At 51.8% G+C, this 15,756-nt stretch overlaps 4 protein-coding genes across 4 annotated transcripts; 2 read left to right on the top strand and 2 right to left on the bottom strand.

Annotated features, from left to right (window-relative positions):
- Window positions 1-127: 127 nt before the first annotated feature.
- Window positions 128-2,473, top strand: SAPIO_CDS3555 (Uncharacterized protein; the record flags this gene model as incomplete). Its single annotated transcript, XM_016786327.1, has 3 exons — window positions 128-166; window positions 230-496; window positions 572-2,473. 3 exons carry the CDS (start codon window positions 128-130, stop codon window positions 2,471-2,473), a joined length of 2,208 nt encoding a protein of 735 aa, XP_016644333.1.
- Window positions 2,474-9,117: 6,644 nt separating this feature from the next.
- SAPIO_CDS3554 (Uncharacterized protein) lies at window positions 9,118-11,949 on the top strand (the record flags this gene model as incomplete). Its single annotated transcript, XM_016786326.1, has 2 exons — window positions 9,118-10,394; window positions 10,500-11,949. The coding sequence occupies 2 exons, from the start codon at window positions 9,118-9,120 to the stop codon at window positions 11,947-11,949; spliced, it is 2,727 nt and encodes a 908-aa protein (XP_016644332.1).
- Window positions 11,950-13,408: 1,459 nt separating this feature from the next.
- SAPIO_CDS3553 (uncharacterized protein) lies at window positions 13,409-14,351 on the bottom strand (the record flags this gene model as incomplete). The annotated part of the gene is made up of 3 exons (XM_016786325.1): window positions 13,409-13,683; window positions 13,922-14,021; window positions 14,325-14,351. 3 exons carry the CDS (start codon window positions 14,349-14,351, stop codon window positions 13,409-13,411), a joined length of 402 nt encoding a protein of 133 aa, XP_016644331.1.
- Window positions 14,352-14,956: 605 nt separating this feature from the next.
- Window positions 14,957-15,337, bottom strand: SAPIO_CDS3552 (uncharacterized protein; the record flags this gene model as incomplete). Its single annotated transcript, XM_016786324.1, has 2 exons — window positions 14,957-15,093; window positions 15,217-15,337. The coding sequence occupies 2 exons, from the start codon at window positions 15,335-15,337 to the stop codon at window positions 14,957-14,959; spliced, it is 258 nt and encodes an 85-aa protein (XP_016644330.1).
- Between the last annotated feature and the right edge of the window lie 419 nt (window positions 15,338-15,756).

Genomic DNA, 15,756 nt, shown 5'->3' with positions numbered 1-15,756 from the left:
AACCCTGGTCGACAACTGGCCCGCCCAGGTCGCAGAGCTATCCTTTACTCTTTCATCCCATCTTGTCCAATATTTTCCCTGGGTCCAGCAGGCGGCTGCACTGCAAAAATTTGCGACCATGGCAAACATGCCAAGGGACCCAAGCTCAGGGATCAATCAAGATCTCGTAAGAATCAACCTCTAACCTGCTTCTAGTGCCTTTGTCTTATTTGACTAACCCTATTAATAGCTCCCCCATGTCCACCTCATATCGACCCACCGCTATGCATTGATGCCCCGAGTCGACATCCAAGATGTTGCGAAGTGGCTCATGGACGCCCCCCGCATCGCCAAAAACCAGAGCCCCTTCCACTGGACGTATTTAGATGGACCCGTTGATGGCACGATACTTCTCACATGGCAACCACTCGCGCGACTTGGTACGAACTTTGCTAGTGATGGGTTCGTTTGGGCTTCGCCCGAGCAGTTATTCAAGCAAGATCTGGGCAATGGCCTTGTATGTTCTTTCCCCCGAACGTTGCAGTTGGAAGAGTTTGGGCGGAATAGCCGCCTTCGACTAACTTAGCCACAGGTCCTTGAGATCTACCTCCAGAAATCCGGTTTTTTGCCGGGCGAGCAGGCAGCCCTACATGCGCGGCGCAGGTTCCGCCTGGTCCCCGCCCAAGCCGGCAATCCTCATGCGCCCCAGCCCGACGTCAGTCTTTGGCTCGTCCACTACGGCCCCTCGGAACCGAACGATCGAATCCCCGTAAACATGATCCCGTTCGACGAGCGCGTCCATGCCATGATAAATACCCGACAGTATCTTAAGAAGTGTGGTCAGATCGCTCGGAAAGACTTTATGCTCTCCGACCGCGTGAACTGGCCTCAGATCGCCTTCCCCAGAGAAGGCGGCCGCCAGCAGCAAATGTACGCGTCGCCGATGAATGCCCGTGGAGTACCACAGCAGATGGCATATCCCCCCCAGGCCCCAACCGGACCCCCCGCCAAGCGAGCAAGACATGCATCTACGTCACAAGCACACCCTGCCCCGCAGCCGGTACAACCTGTGCCGCCCCCCGAGGCTGCCGTCTACGATGATGAGGAAGACACGTCGCGAGGAGATATGTTCGATCAAGTCACAGCACGAGAGATCGCTCTTAGTCGCTACCAGCAGAATCACGAGTGGATGGAGGAGATCTTGTCATCCGCCTACCGGATTGACCAGATCAGTCCTCCTGACCTGGGTCTTGGGTTCAAGGGTCAGCTTGCTTCCCTTACTGAGGGCATATTCCCTGCGCAGGGCGGCGAAGCCCTAGAAACCGCCATTGAAAGGTCCTATTCGTCTGGCCTGGATCCTAAACTTGCGGAGGAATTTCAAAAGCGGATAACCAACTTCATGGAGTCCTCCAAGGCCGAAATTGAGGCCATGAAAGCCAACCACGAGAAGGCGCTAGCCCAAATCAAGGAAAGTGCCGTCATTGTCCAGGCCGAAAAGGATCTTAGGGACACTGCGGATGCCGTTGGCGATGAGCCTTGGCGCTTGGAGGGTAGGGTTGAAGAAGAAGAAGATGAGGAATCAAGCGGATCCCTGCCGCAGAAGCCGAAGAAGAAGGTCGAAGAGATTGTCTCTGAGGTCGAGAGCCGGTTGAACCGAAAGACTCGATCCCTACGCCCCGTGTCCCGAATCCAGGACGGTGGTTACCAGCCGCCTGCCCCCGAGCCGGAGCCCCCTGCGGCAGTGCCCTCCGTTTCCGTGTCGGCAGGAGCCCCAGGGGGTTTAGCGCCTACTTCACAGCAAGTGTCGGCTGCGCCATCACAGCAGGGCGGTATGGATGACCCGGATCTTGAGATGGGTGGAACGGCAGGGGAGCTTCTTAGCCAGATGCAGCCAGGCATGTCGTCTGCGTCTACGCCGGGGGCTCACAACACCTCAGCCCTTCCATCGGCCGTAGCCACCCCTGGAGACATTGGCGCCCCGTCGCCCGCGGCTCCAGCGCCAGCACTTCCGGAACAGAAAGCGCCCCAGCCTACGGGAGGCGATACTATCATGGGAAACACAGAACCCTCTGCTCAGAACGTGCCCCCGACCGCCCCCGATCAAGGTACAGGCAGCGGCGACTGGGTCATGGTGCCGAAGGGTGGGGCCTCACCTGATGCGAATGCTCAAGCAGCGTCCGGTTCCGGATCAGCGTCTGCATCCAAGGGAACACCGGCAGCCGTTTCAGTAGCAGGATCTGTCCCCGCGAAGCAGCCGTCGGCGGTTGGCACGCCGGCGGATGGCGGTTCAACGACGTTTGAAAATGATTTTAGCTCATTGGGCGACTTAGATACTGCAGGTGATGCTTTGGCTTCCTACGAGGCGCCGACCGGTACGGATCTCGGCGATGGTCTAGACCTTAACATGGATATGGACGATTCTGCCTTTGGAGAGGCCTTCCAGGGTGTTTCCCAATCGGGGACACCGGCGGACGGTAATCCCGATGGCATCTGATCTGAAAAAGGGTTTGAAAACGAAGTTGTAGCACATTTTAACTCCAGTCTTTTTGGTCTGTGGTTACGGTTTTGGGACAGACACCTTTTTCTCCCGGTGTCTTTTTTTCTGCTTTTTTTTTCAAGTTTTCCTCTTGCTTGTCTTTTTTCCTTCAGTATGGAAGGGGGAGTAATTTAGTGTACAATTAGGTATCGATTGATGTTCGGCGCTGCGCAGGATGGCGGAGTTGGTCTGACGTAGTGAATACATCCATGTGTTCCAAGAGCACACTCACACACTCGCCTGGAAATCTGCTGCTTCTAGACGCCGTGTCCCTCCATCCCATTAGTATTTGCCGTGATTCTTCTACTTCTAGTGGCAACTTTGGAGGTTCGAAAAACACTCTCGTGTCCGGCAGCCTCCTCCCGAACCGATCATCCGAGCTAGAACACGTGAAACTGTTTCTATGCTGAGGGTGCGAAACTTTGACTTTTGGATTTCGAACTAGCGTTTAGTGTTGAAGGGGAACAAGGAAATGTCGAATTTCATGCTTCTTTCCTTTTCTAAATTCCACGCTACGACGTTCGGCTGGCTAGTTTTTCTCTCCCTCGCAGGACATGACATCACTTGAGTCGTGTTGGTACGTTGGAATGACAAGAACAGCAATCCCTTTGCACGAAATAGTGCTAGTACCGAAGAAGGCCAATAAGAAACGGAAGGGAAAATTGAGAGAAGTCCGTTGAGCTGATGGGTCGTACTGAGTTTTGGTGATACATGAGTCCGGGTATAATGTGTGTTCCTCAGGTATCTAATAATGGGATTGACAGAGTTCAAAGATTGCCCCCCGTGGATACGTGGGGGTACGGGGATTCGGATGGTACAACGATTGAACTGGTACTTCGTACAACTAGGCACCGTCCAGATACAGGATGGCAGCCATCAAGTATCCCGCGGAGAGAGAGAAGAGACGAGGAAACTCAAAGGTGTGAAGAGGGCAACATGGAGAGGAATGGCGTTCCATCGGCTGGCATTTTCTGGGACGCCCATGAAGTGAATGGTACGAAGTAGATTCAGAGTACTTTGTATTGTCTCGTCTAAATCAATGATGTCCATCTATTCCTGGCGACAAGGATATCAATAATGGGCTTAGTTCGTACTTAGTACACTTATGTACAGTTCAAACGGCAAAACCGCACAAGGTATTAATACAAGAAAACCAACAAGCGGTTCGCATGGGTGCGACTGCCGTAGAGCGATGCACCGTACTTTTCCGTGACGAGACGGGAGGAGGAACAAGGATAAGTATGGGCGAGTACGAGGTCTTCGTCGCTCGTAAAACTTTACACTGCAGAGAAGCATGGGCTATGCAAGTGAGGAAATCCCAGAGCCTTATAGCATCATTGGCCAGCCACGACGGACGCCAACCGCGAACGACCATGGCGGTGGGAGACACAAGACCGGTGCTGACTGGCCCGGACAAATCGATCCAGTCCGGCATTAGTTCCGTCTGGTTGAGGGTCAAACGAAAATTGGATACGGGACTCAACGTACAGGTAGGTACTCCGTACACTACCTTACTCGTTAACTCTACCACGTTCAGATCGACGGAGACACGACATTCCCTGTGCTTGCCGAAATACGGGAGAAGATTGGTCACCTTCTCGGTCGTCTCTCCATTCCTGCATGCCTGTTCAGTTCAACATCTCTGGCTTGCGTCGGGACCTTAGGGTAAGCCAAAGTTCGAGCGGTTCGCCGTTTCGCCGCATTCACTGTGCAAGCCTACCCCTCTTCCGATCTCCAACCGCCGCTCCTAGATTCGGTAGCTTCCTCAACCCGCATTGCCACGGCTCGTTTCTCGGAACGGTAACCGCTTCGTATAACGCCATATTCTTGGATTGTACTTCATACAGTACGAGTACGACACTTATAAATTTAGCCATCAAATCGATTGCCATTATCATTGCTTTGCGTACGGAGTAGTTCCATAGCGTGGGATGCGTCACATCCAAGTACACGTTAAATACCACGCTCCCTCGCCTCGGAAGGCAGTCAGAGACATCCAAGGCTCTCAGCCCCGCTAACGTCAGTGCAACCCCATCCAAGCGGTGCGACCGGCATGACCTGGCTTTCATCGTGGGCAGCTTCCCCTTCATATGAAGTAGCTGTACGATTTCTCCTCTGGGCATATCCCACTTTGGGTTGGGGAAACCGAAGATATTGTGTAGGAGAGGCTAAGGGCTAATAGGAATATGAACCAAAGGCCCTATCTTGTCGACCTACAGGCAAATAGTCGGTCCAGAAGACGCTAGTGTGAATCTGGTGTTGTTGTCGTCCGTCGTTTAGGGTGGTACGTGCGTCTAAGTCTTCGTTGACACTACCGACGACGAGCCGCTTCTCTCCGTGCGTCCCGATTCCTAGATTGGACCTATTGCGAAGTGCATCTTCCATGTTCCTCGTCATGGATCATGAGGGTAGAATCGCATAGTGGAAACGAAGGGTATAAATGTCAGAGTGCAGCAGATTAATGCAGCACCTAGTGTATTACTGAAAGGGCTGGGTTAAGCCTGGCGTCTCTTGGGTGGACTGTAGAGGAAACGAGGCGGGCAGCGGAAACAATGCCAACTTCAGGCCACTATTTGATAATACCTGCAAGTGTACACGATCGTGAGTGAATCATTAAGTCCAGTGTCGTGTCGACGAGGTCCCCCCAACAAACGATTTAAACACTGTCCTCTCCGCTCCGCCCCACCCGGAAGGGCACTTGGAGGGTTTCGTTAGTACTTGAAATCAAAAGAAGGTAACGGGACAAGAAGGACAGAGAGAAAAGAGGGCAGATCGATGCCTCAAAAGTTTTCGGAGAAAAAATAGCGCTGGCTGCGGATTTAAACAGCGCAAGCACCCCAGGAAAGCCATGCAACTTGTAGAGTACTCCCTTAATCCCTCGTTGTCCTATTGGGTCGTAGATTTCCGGGGACTTGTTGTTTTTTTTTTTACATGGACATGGCACACATCAAAGATGTCTCTGTTCATGTGAATGTTTAGAAACGGTGCTCTGTTTTCTTCAATAGGTTGTTGATTACGAAGTCCACCTCCGTGCTCGGGCAGCGGTTTAAAATGGTACAATTGTACAAACTGGAAGTCGCCGAACAGTCAGCATCACGCTTATAGTCATCGTTCGAAATCTCTTGCTTCTGACTGGGCTTGCCACCCCCAGAATAACGAAATAAGGCCGCGGTGAAGAGGAGCAGCAGCCGATGAATTTGACCGATCGAGACTAGAAGCAGGAGGAGCATGGTAATTCTGTTTGTTGGCCTCAGACCGCCAACATCAAATCATAATAATACTTTCGATACTTGATCGTGTGTTTTTACACCTCTTACCTGGTTCGCGTTTTCCCCTCACCACCAACCCTTCGTGATTACTTCGTCCTCGACCCGAATAGATTCGAGCTTGATTCGCGGCTGTCCCTCTACCAAGTATTAAAATCAACCTCTCGCCTCTGGTGCGCTCCTGCCCGGCCCAGTGTTCACTGACGCCCTGACGTGACGGGACCCCCACCAACATCGCAAAGGTATTGATCTATCTGACTTCGTAGCCCCTCAACCATCTTTGATTTCACATGCCCCCGTTCAAATTTCTTCAACGCTTGACTCGCACCTGCTCTCTTGACGGTGACCACTACTCCCACACTCCTCCTCCTCCTAACTTTTTCTCCCACGGTCCTACACTTAGAACAGTTCAATGTTGTACTCACGTACAACTCCACAGGCTTGAACCGCTTTGCCAGCTGCTGAGCGAGCACTAAGCCCCACGGCTTCTCCCCGAGGTTTAGTGCCAGCATCAATGACTCGATCAAAATTGACCAAGACCAAGTCGATTTAAAAGGTTTATTCACAACATCCTACCAATCTCAAAGCTCAGGTCGCTTGGAACCCCGCCTCTGCAAGTATCTCCACTCCTGCCAGGCGATAGGTAACCCTGACACTGGTCAACCCCTCCATAATCATCCCTCCATCCTCCACAGCCAGTCTCGACCGACCTCCTACGATCAAATCTCTCCTTCTCCACATCACAGTGACCACATACGCACACCAAACGGACCCAACTAATCTTCAACTGCCCCCACTAGGGCCGCTAGCTCCAGCTGGCAACGTTATTACTACACTACTTCACTACTTACCACTTGTACTCTCTCCCTCTCTCTGTTATTCTCTGTCCCTCTTCTCTCGCCACCTCCACCACCTCCACCTCGATACTTCTCCAACAATCACTACTTCGTACTTCTATACAAGTACATCCCATCTTCCTCCTCCTTCATCACAACATCGCACGCACTCTTTTGCACGCACACACACTCTCTCTCACTCAAGTCGCGCCCGCAATACACTAACCCGCGCCGATCTCGTCGACGCCCCTCACCAACCCCTCCTTCTTTACGCGGAAACGGCGATACGCTAAGAAAAATTCAATCGACTGTTTTCGATATTTGTTTCCGACATCGTCCAATCCTTCGATTCCGCCGCCTGGCGAGCAACTCTCCTGTGTCTAGCGTTGGACCAGGTCAGCCCAACCACCCAAGGACCCAAGGAACCTGGCAACTTGCGCCCCGTCATCAACATGGCGGGATCGGACGGTCAAGTTGGCGGCGCAGGCCCTGACCTGTTGAAGCGAGCTACTCAGGCTCTGATGATGTCGAAGTAAGTATCAATTTCCTTGTCGTCTCACAAACATTTTATCTTGAGTGTTTTGCCATACCTGCTCGATCTTGCGTTGCAAACGGGTGCTTGGTTGCTTGTGTGCCCACGTCCTCGTTCGTCCTACATCTTGTTCCAACTCATTTTCCCGCTCGACTGAGCTCCCTCCCCGGTTCTTGTTTAGATTTGCAAGTGCAAACTCCCTAACCCCTGTTTCGGAGCATGCTTCTTCGCTCGATGGGCGCCTTTCCGCCCTTCGAAGCAACTTCCAACCTCCCATGAAGCCAGGGAGATATCAATCAATTTGGAGTTGACCAGGGTGTGACCCGCGCCATGGGTTGCTGCTAGTGCCCTGGGTGGTCTCCCCCCCTCCTTCCCATCCCATCCACCCCTCTGAAGAGCACAAGCCAGCTCTACCAAAGAGGAAAAAAGCTTCCAGAACACTGTCAGCCAATTTAGCCAATATTTGACATTGGTTTGCGGCGTTATCGATGGTTCATCATCGTTCCCGACTCCCGGTCCCAGTTAGACTTCAGGGCTCAAGCTCTTTTCCCAACACTGCCCATACCACATCTTTTTCCTCACCTCTCTCTTTACATTCCCTTCGCAATTTTAGGCCTGGAGATTGGCATCCGCTCCAGTGCCAGAAATCCGTGCAGGTAGATGTCTAGAAATCTGGTCTTCGTCCTGGGCACCACTCTGGCATAGCGACATGGGATTGGTCCGTCCCTCTCATCCCTTTTTAAGACCGAAGTGCCAGAGTTTAGGAAGGGACCTAGACGTCACCCTAATGGCTTAGACGCTGCAAGTGCATCCTAGAGTGGCATGGCATACTACAACACCTCAGTCATAACTGACTTGCACATGCAACAAACATCCAATAATCCTTTACTGTATGGTTACTTCTGTGTGCGGCCCCTTTATTTTTAATTTTATTCACGTTTCTTCCCATAGTCATGGGCTTGACAAGTATCTTGAATGCTCTGGGAGGGCGGCATCTGTTCTAGCTAGAACAAACCAAGCCTGCAAAAGCATTCATCCAACTCTGTCCTAACTCTGTCCCTTTGTTCCTCTGTTGATGCTGGTCATAGCACATGGGTTCGAACTTCTTCAACTATCAAGTGTGGTTAGGACTCATGTACATGATGGACTCCTCAACCATCCTATCCCTTTAGAAGCATAGAAGAAGTCTTGCAGCCACAGTGCACACCTCGTGTGTAGACACTGAGATTGAGCTTAAGACTTAGCCATACTTGTACTTGCATGGTGGCATCTTCCATTCTTCCACCATCCTAGTGCCCAGTGGCCTGTCTGGTTTCTGGTTTGTACACCGGTCCTCTCCGATCAATACCCACAACCTAGTCAAGATATACTTTGCGCTATCTACCCTTGGTGCGATTGGCGGCACCCTGAGATGACTGAGACCCTCAACCCTCGGGACCCCACTCGCTCTCCCTCCTCGGCCACATGGCGAGCTGCCATCAACAACCAGGGTGCTTGTCTGGATTGAAAATTCCCTGCCTCTAAACACACTCTCTCCTTGCCTCGAAATTACTCCTCGAGTAATCAATCCCCTCTCCGCAGTGTCCTGCTATCATTGCGAGCTCGATATTATCCATAGAAGGGGGCGAGTGTTGGAATACAGTTCTGGACACCTCGAGAAGTTTCCGGATGCCCGGATATCCCGCGTTCCAGTTCCCGTCTCCCATCGCTTGGCTCTTGGCTTCCATCATGAGCCAACACTTCTGCCATCTTCTCTCATGAGCTCATCAGCTTTGTGGCAATTCAGTGTTGCGACCTTGCTTTCTCCTCAATTTCTCGTCGCGCTTCGATAATACCATCGCGGCGCCCTTGCATTTTCCACATTCTTATTCCTTGCCTTAAGATATACCCCCATTCCTTCTATCGCTCTTATTTTTCACCTCCTCTTAATACTTTTTTCTCCGGCGATAATCAGTCATCGGCATCACCATGGACAAAATTAACGAAACCAGTAGGACCGTTGCGGCGACAGACGAAGATGGTGGCGAACAACTGGGTGACGAGACCCCGCGTTCAGGCATCGCAACCCCACGACCGGACTTACACGACAAGAGATTACCAGGCATAGCCACAAATTATGGCCAGGTTGGTCCAGCCTCTTCTATCCAAGTCGTTCCGCAATCTACCATCTGTGGCAACGCCGAGTCCGTACTGCAAGCGGACGCATCGGCTGCGAGTGATTCGTGTCAATCTCAATTTGAGAGTTCTGGGCCGCAAGCCCGTTTGGCAACCGAGGCCCCTGCTCTATTGAATGACGAGAGCGGGATTTCTTCTTCCCAGTCTCAAGGAGCACCCTCTCAACCACATCCACCACCATCACCACCAACTTCACAACGGTCATCTTGCGGCCCGTTTGACTCAGGTGCCGCAGCAGATGTGGGAAGCCTTAAACCAGCTCCCTCTGCGGCGCGCCGATTCCTCGTGAGCCATACTGGCCCAGATGGTCCTACTTCACCCTCAGCACAGACATACCCTTCAAACAACGCAGCACCATTGACCAGCGTCGTGACAGCCTTGGCTGTCGCTCCTTCTTATCCCTCTCATCCTTCTCATAATGATCACGCCCGCGCCACTACCCTCCCCACCACGCAACCATCTCCTTCTACCTCGTCCCCACAACCACCCCAAACAGCACCTCCCACCCCAATCCACTCTCGCACCAGTTCCGCAAAGTCAGGTCTCCGAGCATGGTTTTCTTCTTTTGACAGCGTGAAATTGCTGACCAAAGCTTTTAAGAGCGGTCCCACGACCCCTACAAGAGCTCTTTCTGCCGCCCAACCCACCCAGGCTGATTACAAGAACGGGTCTGGCGGTCTGGACGTTAGTCGCTCACAAACGCCCAGGATATCCCCCGGCCCTCAAGCCCCCGCTGCTAAGGGCAAGTTGACGATAAAAATCACCGAAGCGCGAGGGATCAAGAAGAGCCGAGATCCGTATGTGGTAGCTGTGTTCCAGCGCAGTGAGCTTATTTCGGGAGGCCCTCGACCCGATGAAAACAACGAGGATACTCCTCCCGTCCCTGCGTTTGTGGCGATGGGTGGCCTGCCAATCCAGCGTCAGGGCAGTGACTCGGGCCGCCCCCCGATGGCCATACCGATGAGGAGCCGGCAGAGTAGCAACACGAGCGTCACCGACTACACCGCCTTCAGGAATCGGAATTCGAGAAGGTCCTTTGCGAATCCGAAGTGGGATGCCGAGGCCGTTTTGTGCGTACATCCATTCACCACCAACCCCCCCCCCCCCCCCCCAAAAAAAAAAACCTGCCGAGGAAGATGAAACGTGGATCTTTTGTCATTCCTAACAATTTGTAGTGATGTTGTTGACTCGGATCTCCTGGTCGATATCTCAGTGTACGACCATGGCACTACCGGAGAAGTGTTCCTCGGACATGTCGATTTCCAAGCCAGCCTAGACCCCGAGAAGCCTGTGAGTGGATGGTTCCAGTTGCAGGGCCATGCTGATACGGATGCCGAACATACCCCTACCGGCGAGGTGTACGTTGAAGCCAGCTACCAAAGGTCGGAGCGGAAGCACCTAGGACCCGCGGACTTCCAAATCCTGAGGCTCATCGGGCGGGGAACCTTTGGGCAGGTATACCAAGTACGGAAGAAGGATACGGAGCGCATCTACGCCATGAAGGTGTTGTCCAAGAAGGTGATAGTACAGAAGAAGGAGGTCGCTCATACGGTGGGCGAGCGAAATATTCTTGTGCGGACCGCCATGGCTGACTCTCCTTTCATCGTCGGCCTCAAATTCTCGTTCCAAACCCCTTCCGACTTGTACCTAGTTACGGATTACATGTCTGGAGGAGAGCTCTTCTGGCATCTGCAGAAAGAAGGCCGCTTTGATGAGAAGAGGGCCAAGTTCTACATTGCCGAGCTCATTCTTGCGATCCAACACCTGCACGACAACGACATCGTGTACCGGGATCTCAAACCCGAGAACATCCTGCTGGACGCCAACGGCCATATTGCGCTGTGCGATTTTGGCCTCTCCAAGGCTAACCTGACAAAGAACGACACCACAAACACGTTCTGCGGCACGACGGAATATCTCGCCCCCGAAGTCCTCCTCGACGAGTCGGGGTATACCAAGATGGTAGACTTCTGGTCCCTCGGAGTCCTAGTTTTCGAAATGTGCTGCGGTTGGAGCCCGTTCTATGCAGACGACACGCAGCAAATGTACAAGAACATCGCGTTTGGCAAGGTCAAGTTCCCACAAAGGGCCCTTTCTCAGGAAGGAAAGAACTTCGTTAAGGGACTTCTCAACCGAAACCCGCGACATCGGCTTGGTGCCATCAATGATGCGGAGGAACTCAAGAGACATCCCTTCTTCGCGGACATTGATTGGGATCTCCTTGCGAAGAAGTTGATCACGCCTCCTTTCAAGCCCAAGTTGAAGTCGGAGACCGATGTCTCGTACTTTGATCCGGAGTTCACCAATGCTCTAGATAACAGCGGATCGCTTCATGAGCGTGCTGCAGCGCTGGCGAGGGGTTTTGCTGCCTCGACTCCTTTGTCGCCATCGGTACAGGCGAACTTCCAAGGCTTCACGTATGTGGACGAGAGCGCGCTGGAGGAGAACATGAGGGATAAATACGATGACGAGGATATGAATGATGCTCATCATGACAATCGGCATGATGAGGATGATGACTGGGATAACCTGGATGACATGGATCTGCGGCGAGGAAACAGGATGAGTGGAATTATGCGGACGAACACCGCGGACGAGCACATGTTGGGGCATTTCGAAGATTAGCTACTTGCCATCGCTAGTTGACGTCCCATCAGTCTCCCATACGTCCCATCAGTCTCGCATTCCCGAATCCTCTTTCCTCTTCCTCGCGGCTATCTCTTGGTTTCTCAAATGTGCTTTTTTTTTTCTCACGACACAACACGTCCATGGTCTCTTCCTTCCGTATCACGAATCACAAGTTATTGCGGCGTTATTACTCTCTCACAAGCATTTGACCACACAGCCTCTTCGTCACTTTTCTCCCTTTCCCTTACTCCTCACCTCTTTTTCTCACCTTTTTATATTGTGACTTTTCAGCGTATCGATGGCATTTCCTTCTTCGGCACCCACCAGAAAAAAAAAGTAACCAGTACCTGAAAAATTGGCCTTTCTTTCTGCAGTCGGCCCTCGTTGTTATTGATGTTGATACGGCTTGAGTGAGGTTAACCCCTGAATTTCTCGCTTACCTCTCCTCCTTTTGAGGGTCGAGAGAAGGAAGGGGTTGTTGATGCTGATGTTTCAAGGAACCAATTTATTCCTTTTCATTTTCTTTTCTTTGTTCCAGATTCCCCTTAAAGAGACACGAAGACAGACGAAAGAAACAAAACAACATGGCATAATTGCATAAGGGGCGGCGGGCTTTGCATCGGTGAACTGAAGGCACTATTAATGTGTTACGTGTGCCTGCTCTGTTTCTTTTTATTCGCGAATAGCAAGGCGTTTATAGCCGTCCGTGTGTTCTCTTTTCTCATTGTTCCACTAACCGTCTGCTTTTTGCGTGCCTGGTGAAGGTGAAGAGGAGTGAGTTTCTCATGGGCTTCACGGTCAAGGGTTGGGCGGATTCGCAAGGGTTTTCACTGAGGTGTTGCGGAGGATCATGAAGGTTCGAAAGTGGAGGAGGTTTGGGACCTTGAGAGTGATGTATGCTTGTTTTTAGGTCCCCCAAGAAGAAAAAGAAAAAAAGGGTTAAAAAAAAACCGCTCCTGTCTTCGTGTTGGACCTCTATTTTGTGCAGTTTAAGATGCCTACCCATCCCGACTTGAAATGTTCTTTCAATTCATACTTCGTAATCGAAAGCTATAGTCGATATATGCGCTCATGATCCGGCTACTTCCGATAATCCTACCCGGCGCTTCTCCTTCCAAGCAGATGTTAAAAACCAGGCCGAAGAGAATCGAGTTGTAGGTCAAATTGAGCAGTAAGTCACGACGGAGGGCTATCCAACCGATGACGGTCAAGAAGACTTTGCATTTGACATTTCTCGAAGAGAGATCTAAGAATACACACGGATTACCGACATCTTTTAACCCCACTTCCACCTCCTCGTCATCTCCAAGGACCCTATGTTGAATCCTCTGTAAAGATGCCGATGTTCTAATCCACTCTCGCGCCTACGTCCCCGGCATCCACATCTTCCTCCAACCTCCTTCGTTCACACCAACCCACCATTCCCTTTCGCCCTATTCATAAATCGAAAGTCGGTTTAGTGAGCAGCCTCCTCCTCAACCTCCTCGGTCTCCAGCCAGTCCTCAACAACGGGGGCGGCACCGGACTCGGCGGCGGCGGCATCGGCACCCTCGACATCGACGGCCATGTCCTCGTACTCCTTGAGGCTGCTGGCGAGGTCGGCCTCCTCGGGGGAGATGGGGGTCTTGGGGAGGTTGAAGACCTGGACGTGGCCTTCGGCGTCGGATTCCTTGACGACGGGGGTCTTGTAGGCCTTGAGCTCGCGGAGGTAGAGCTCCTGGACGAAGTCGGCTGTTGTTTTTGTTGGTTAGCTTCGTTGGAGAAGGGAATTGATACGGAAGAGAAGCAGTTGCGATTCGAGTTCGGGGGTTTTCGAGTTGTGTTGTGGTGTGGGTGGGATGGGAGTGTCGAGGTGGAAGGAGTGGATTTGAGGGATAAAAGCGGAGACCCGGCCGTGATGATGTCGTGAATTGGACTGCCCGAGGTATACAATGTTGAAGAAACAGAAGTTCAATCGATCCCTACTCACCCCTTCGCACCGCGGTGGGCGCAATGAACATCCTCGCCTGCGTGGCAGTGGCGTATCCCCTAGTCACCCTCGACAAGGTCGAGACGGCCGACCGAGCACCCTAATTTTCAAGAAAGCGTCAGCCCATGCATCGCTCCGCCATCAATTGTTTCAATTCTCGCGCAGTAAATCGTCCTCGAAAAATCCCCCTCGTTAATTCGATTCGGTCGCGGGCGCCTTTCGTCGTGATCAATTGATCATGGGTTGTTCGTTCGTGTTGCAGCTCCGCTCGTCGGCCGAGGATAGTGTCTCCAACGAAAAAAAATCGCCCATTCCTCCGAGGTGGTGGGTTTTTTTACCCTCCAATGCCGAGAACCATTTCCTTCACTCGCGAAAACTAGGGGAACAGGGGATTGATACGTACGGCGGATCGCACAATCTGATGAAGCATCTTTGGAGACTTCTTGAGAAAATCGGGGGGGGGGGGGGTTCGATTGAGAGGGAGAGAGAGGTGGGTGAGGAGAGTCTTCTCGGCGGTGTTTTGCGGCTTTGGCTGTTTTTGGAGGCAAGAGATTCGGATTTGACGGTTTGCCAGGTTGGCTGGGCCTGGCCGAATCAAATCGTGTTTTGGCCTGAGGCAATAACCGAGCTATTTTGGGGGATGCGGTCACGTGGTTTCGCATCGAGTTTCAGCCCAGAAGTCACCTGGAGCTATCAACACTGAACGAGAAGGTCTGTGAAGCCTTCCCAGCTTCTCGTCAGTGGCAGATTTAAGACATAGATCAATTGATGTTTATTTCCCCTTCTCGAAGTTGACGCTTAAGAAATGAGATAGGGCATATAAGAGGCTCACCACGGCACAACAATAGCAATATATATCTTAAAGAAATGACAAATTCCCTTTTGGAGCTTCGGAAACATGGACGCCTGCCTTGTAACGATTCTATCATCTGGACATGAAGTAGAGAATAAATCCACCATCGGTGGACAACCTTTCGATTCAACCTGCAGCTCCCCCCCCATTTCCCTCGCGGAAGACTAAAAAGACTAAAACCATTACTTGTCCAGCTTCTTAGCCGTCTCCTTGTACTTCTGGAGCTGATCCCAAAGTCGGCTTTCCTGGTCCTTGCTCATACCAGGAGGGCACATAGCCGTCATGTTAGGCTTGGGAGCGAGGGGATCGGGAAAATCAGCTTCAGGGTCAGATTAAAGAAAATAAAATGTTAGCCTGTAGGTTAGAGACTCTCATCTGTGAATCTATGAATAGATGGAGTTGGTTGGAAGTTGGTTGAGGGAGGGAGAGAGATGGAACTTACACATCTTCCAGTTCTGGTCGACAATGAGATAGCGTGGTCCATGTTTGTCGTCCAGGCTGCCATCCTTTTCTAGGGCGCCCTTGTCGATGGGTATGCGGATCTGTCGACGACGGTCTGCCATAGTCTCTCTTCTTTACTGTTTTCCCCTTCCTTGTATTCGTTTGGACTGTTTTGCTTCTGGAGAGATGGCGAGTGTCTCGTTGTGTTGGGAGATTGGACACTCGTGGATCTTGGCCTCTTCTGCAATGATGACAAGTGCTCAGCCTTGACTGAATTAAACGTTGGTCGAGATCGAGATGGGTTGTTTATCAGAGGGGGATGCGGGGCTGGATAGGGCCAAGTTGCCTGAGTTATCTGGTGGTTGTAGTGCACCTCTTGACCACTTCCTACCCGCTGTTTAGTGCCGTGTTTAGTGCCGTTCCCTGCCATTCCCTGCCCCTCCCAACCACTGAACTCAATTTGATGTCAATGATGGAGGAGCATTTGATCAAATCAATCAATTGAACAAACAAAATGCAGCGACCCCACCAAAAACTATTG

Source organism: Scedosporium apiospermum, assembly GCF_000732125.1.
Source record: "Scedosporium apiospermum strain IHEM 14462 chromosome Unknown SEQ_SAPIO_0088, whole genome shotgun sequence".
Lineage (NCBI taxonomy): Eukaryota > Fungi > Ascomycota > Sordariomycetes > Microascales > Microascaceae > Scedosporium > Scedosporium apiospermum.
Note: the sequence above shows the minus strand (reverse complement) of the source record. Positions and strands in the feature narration are given on the sequence as shown.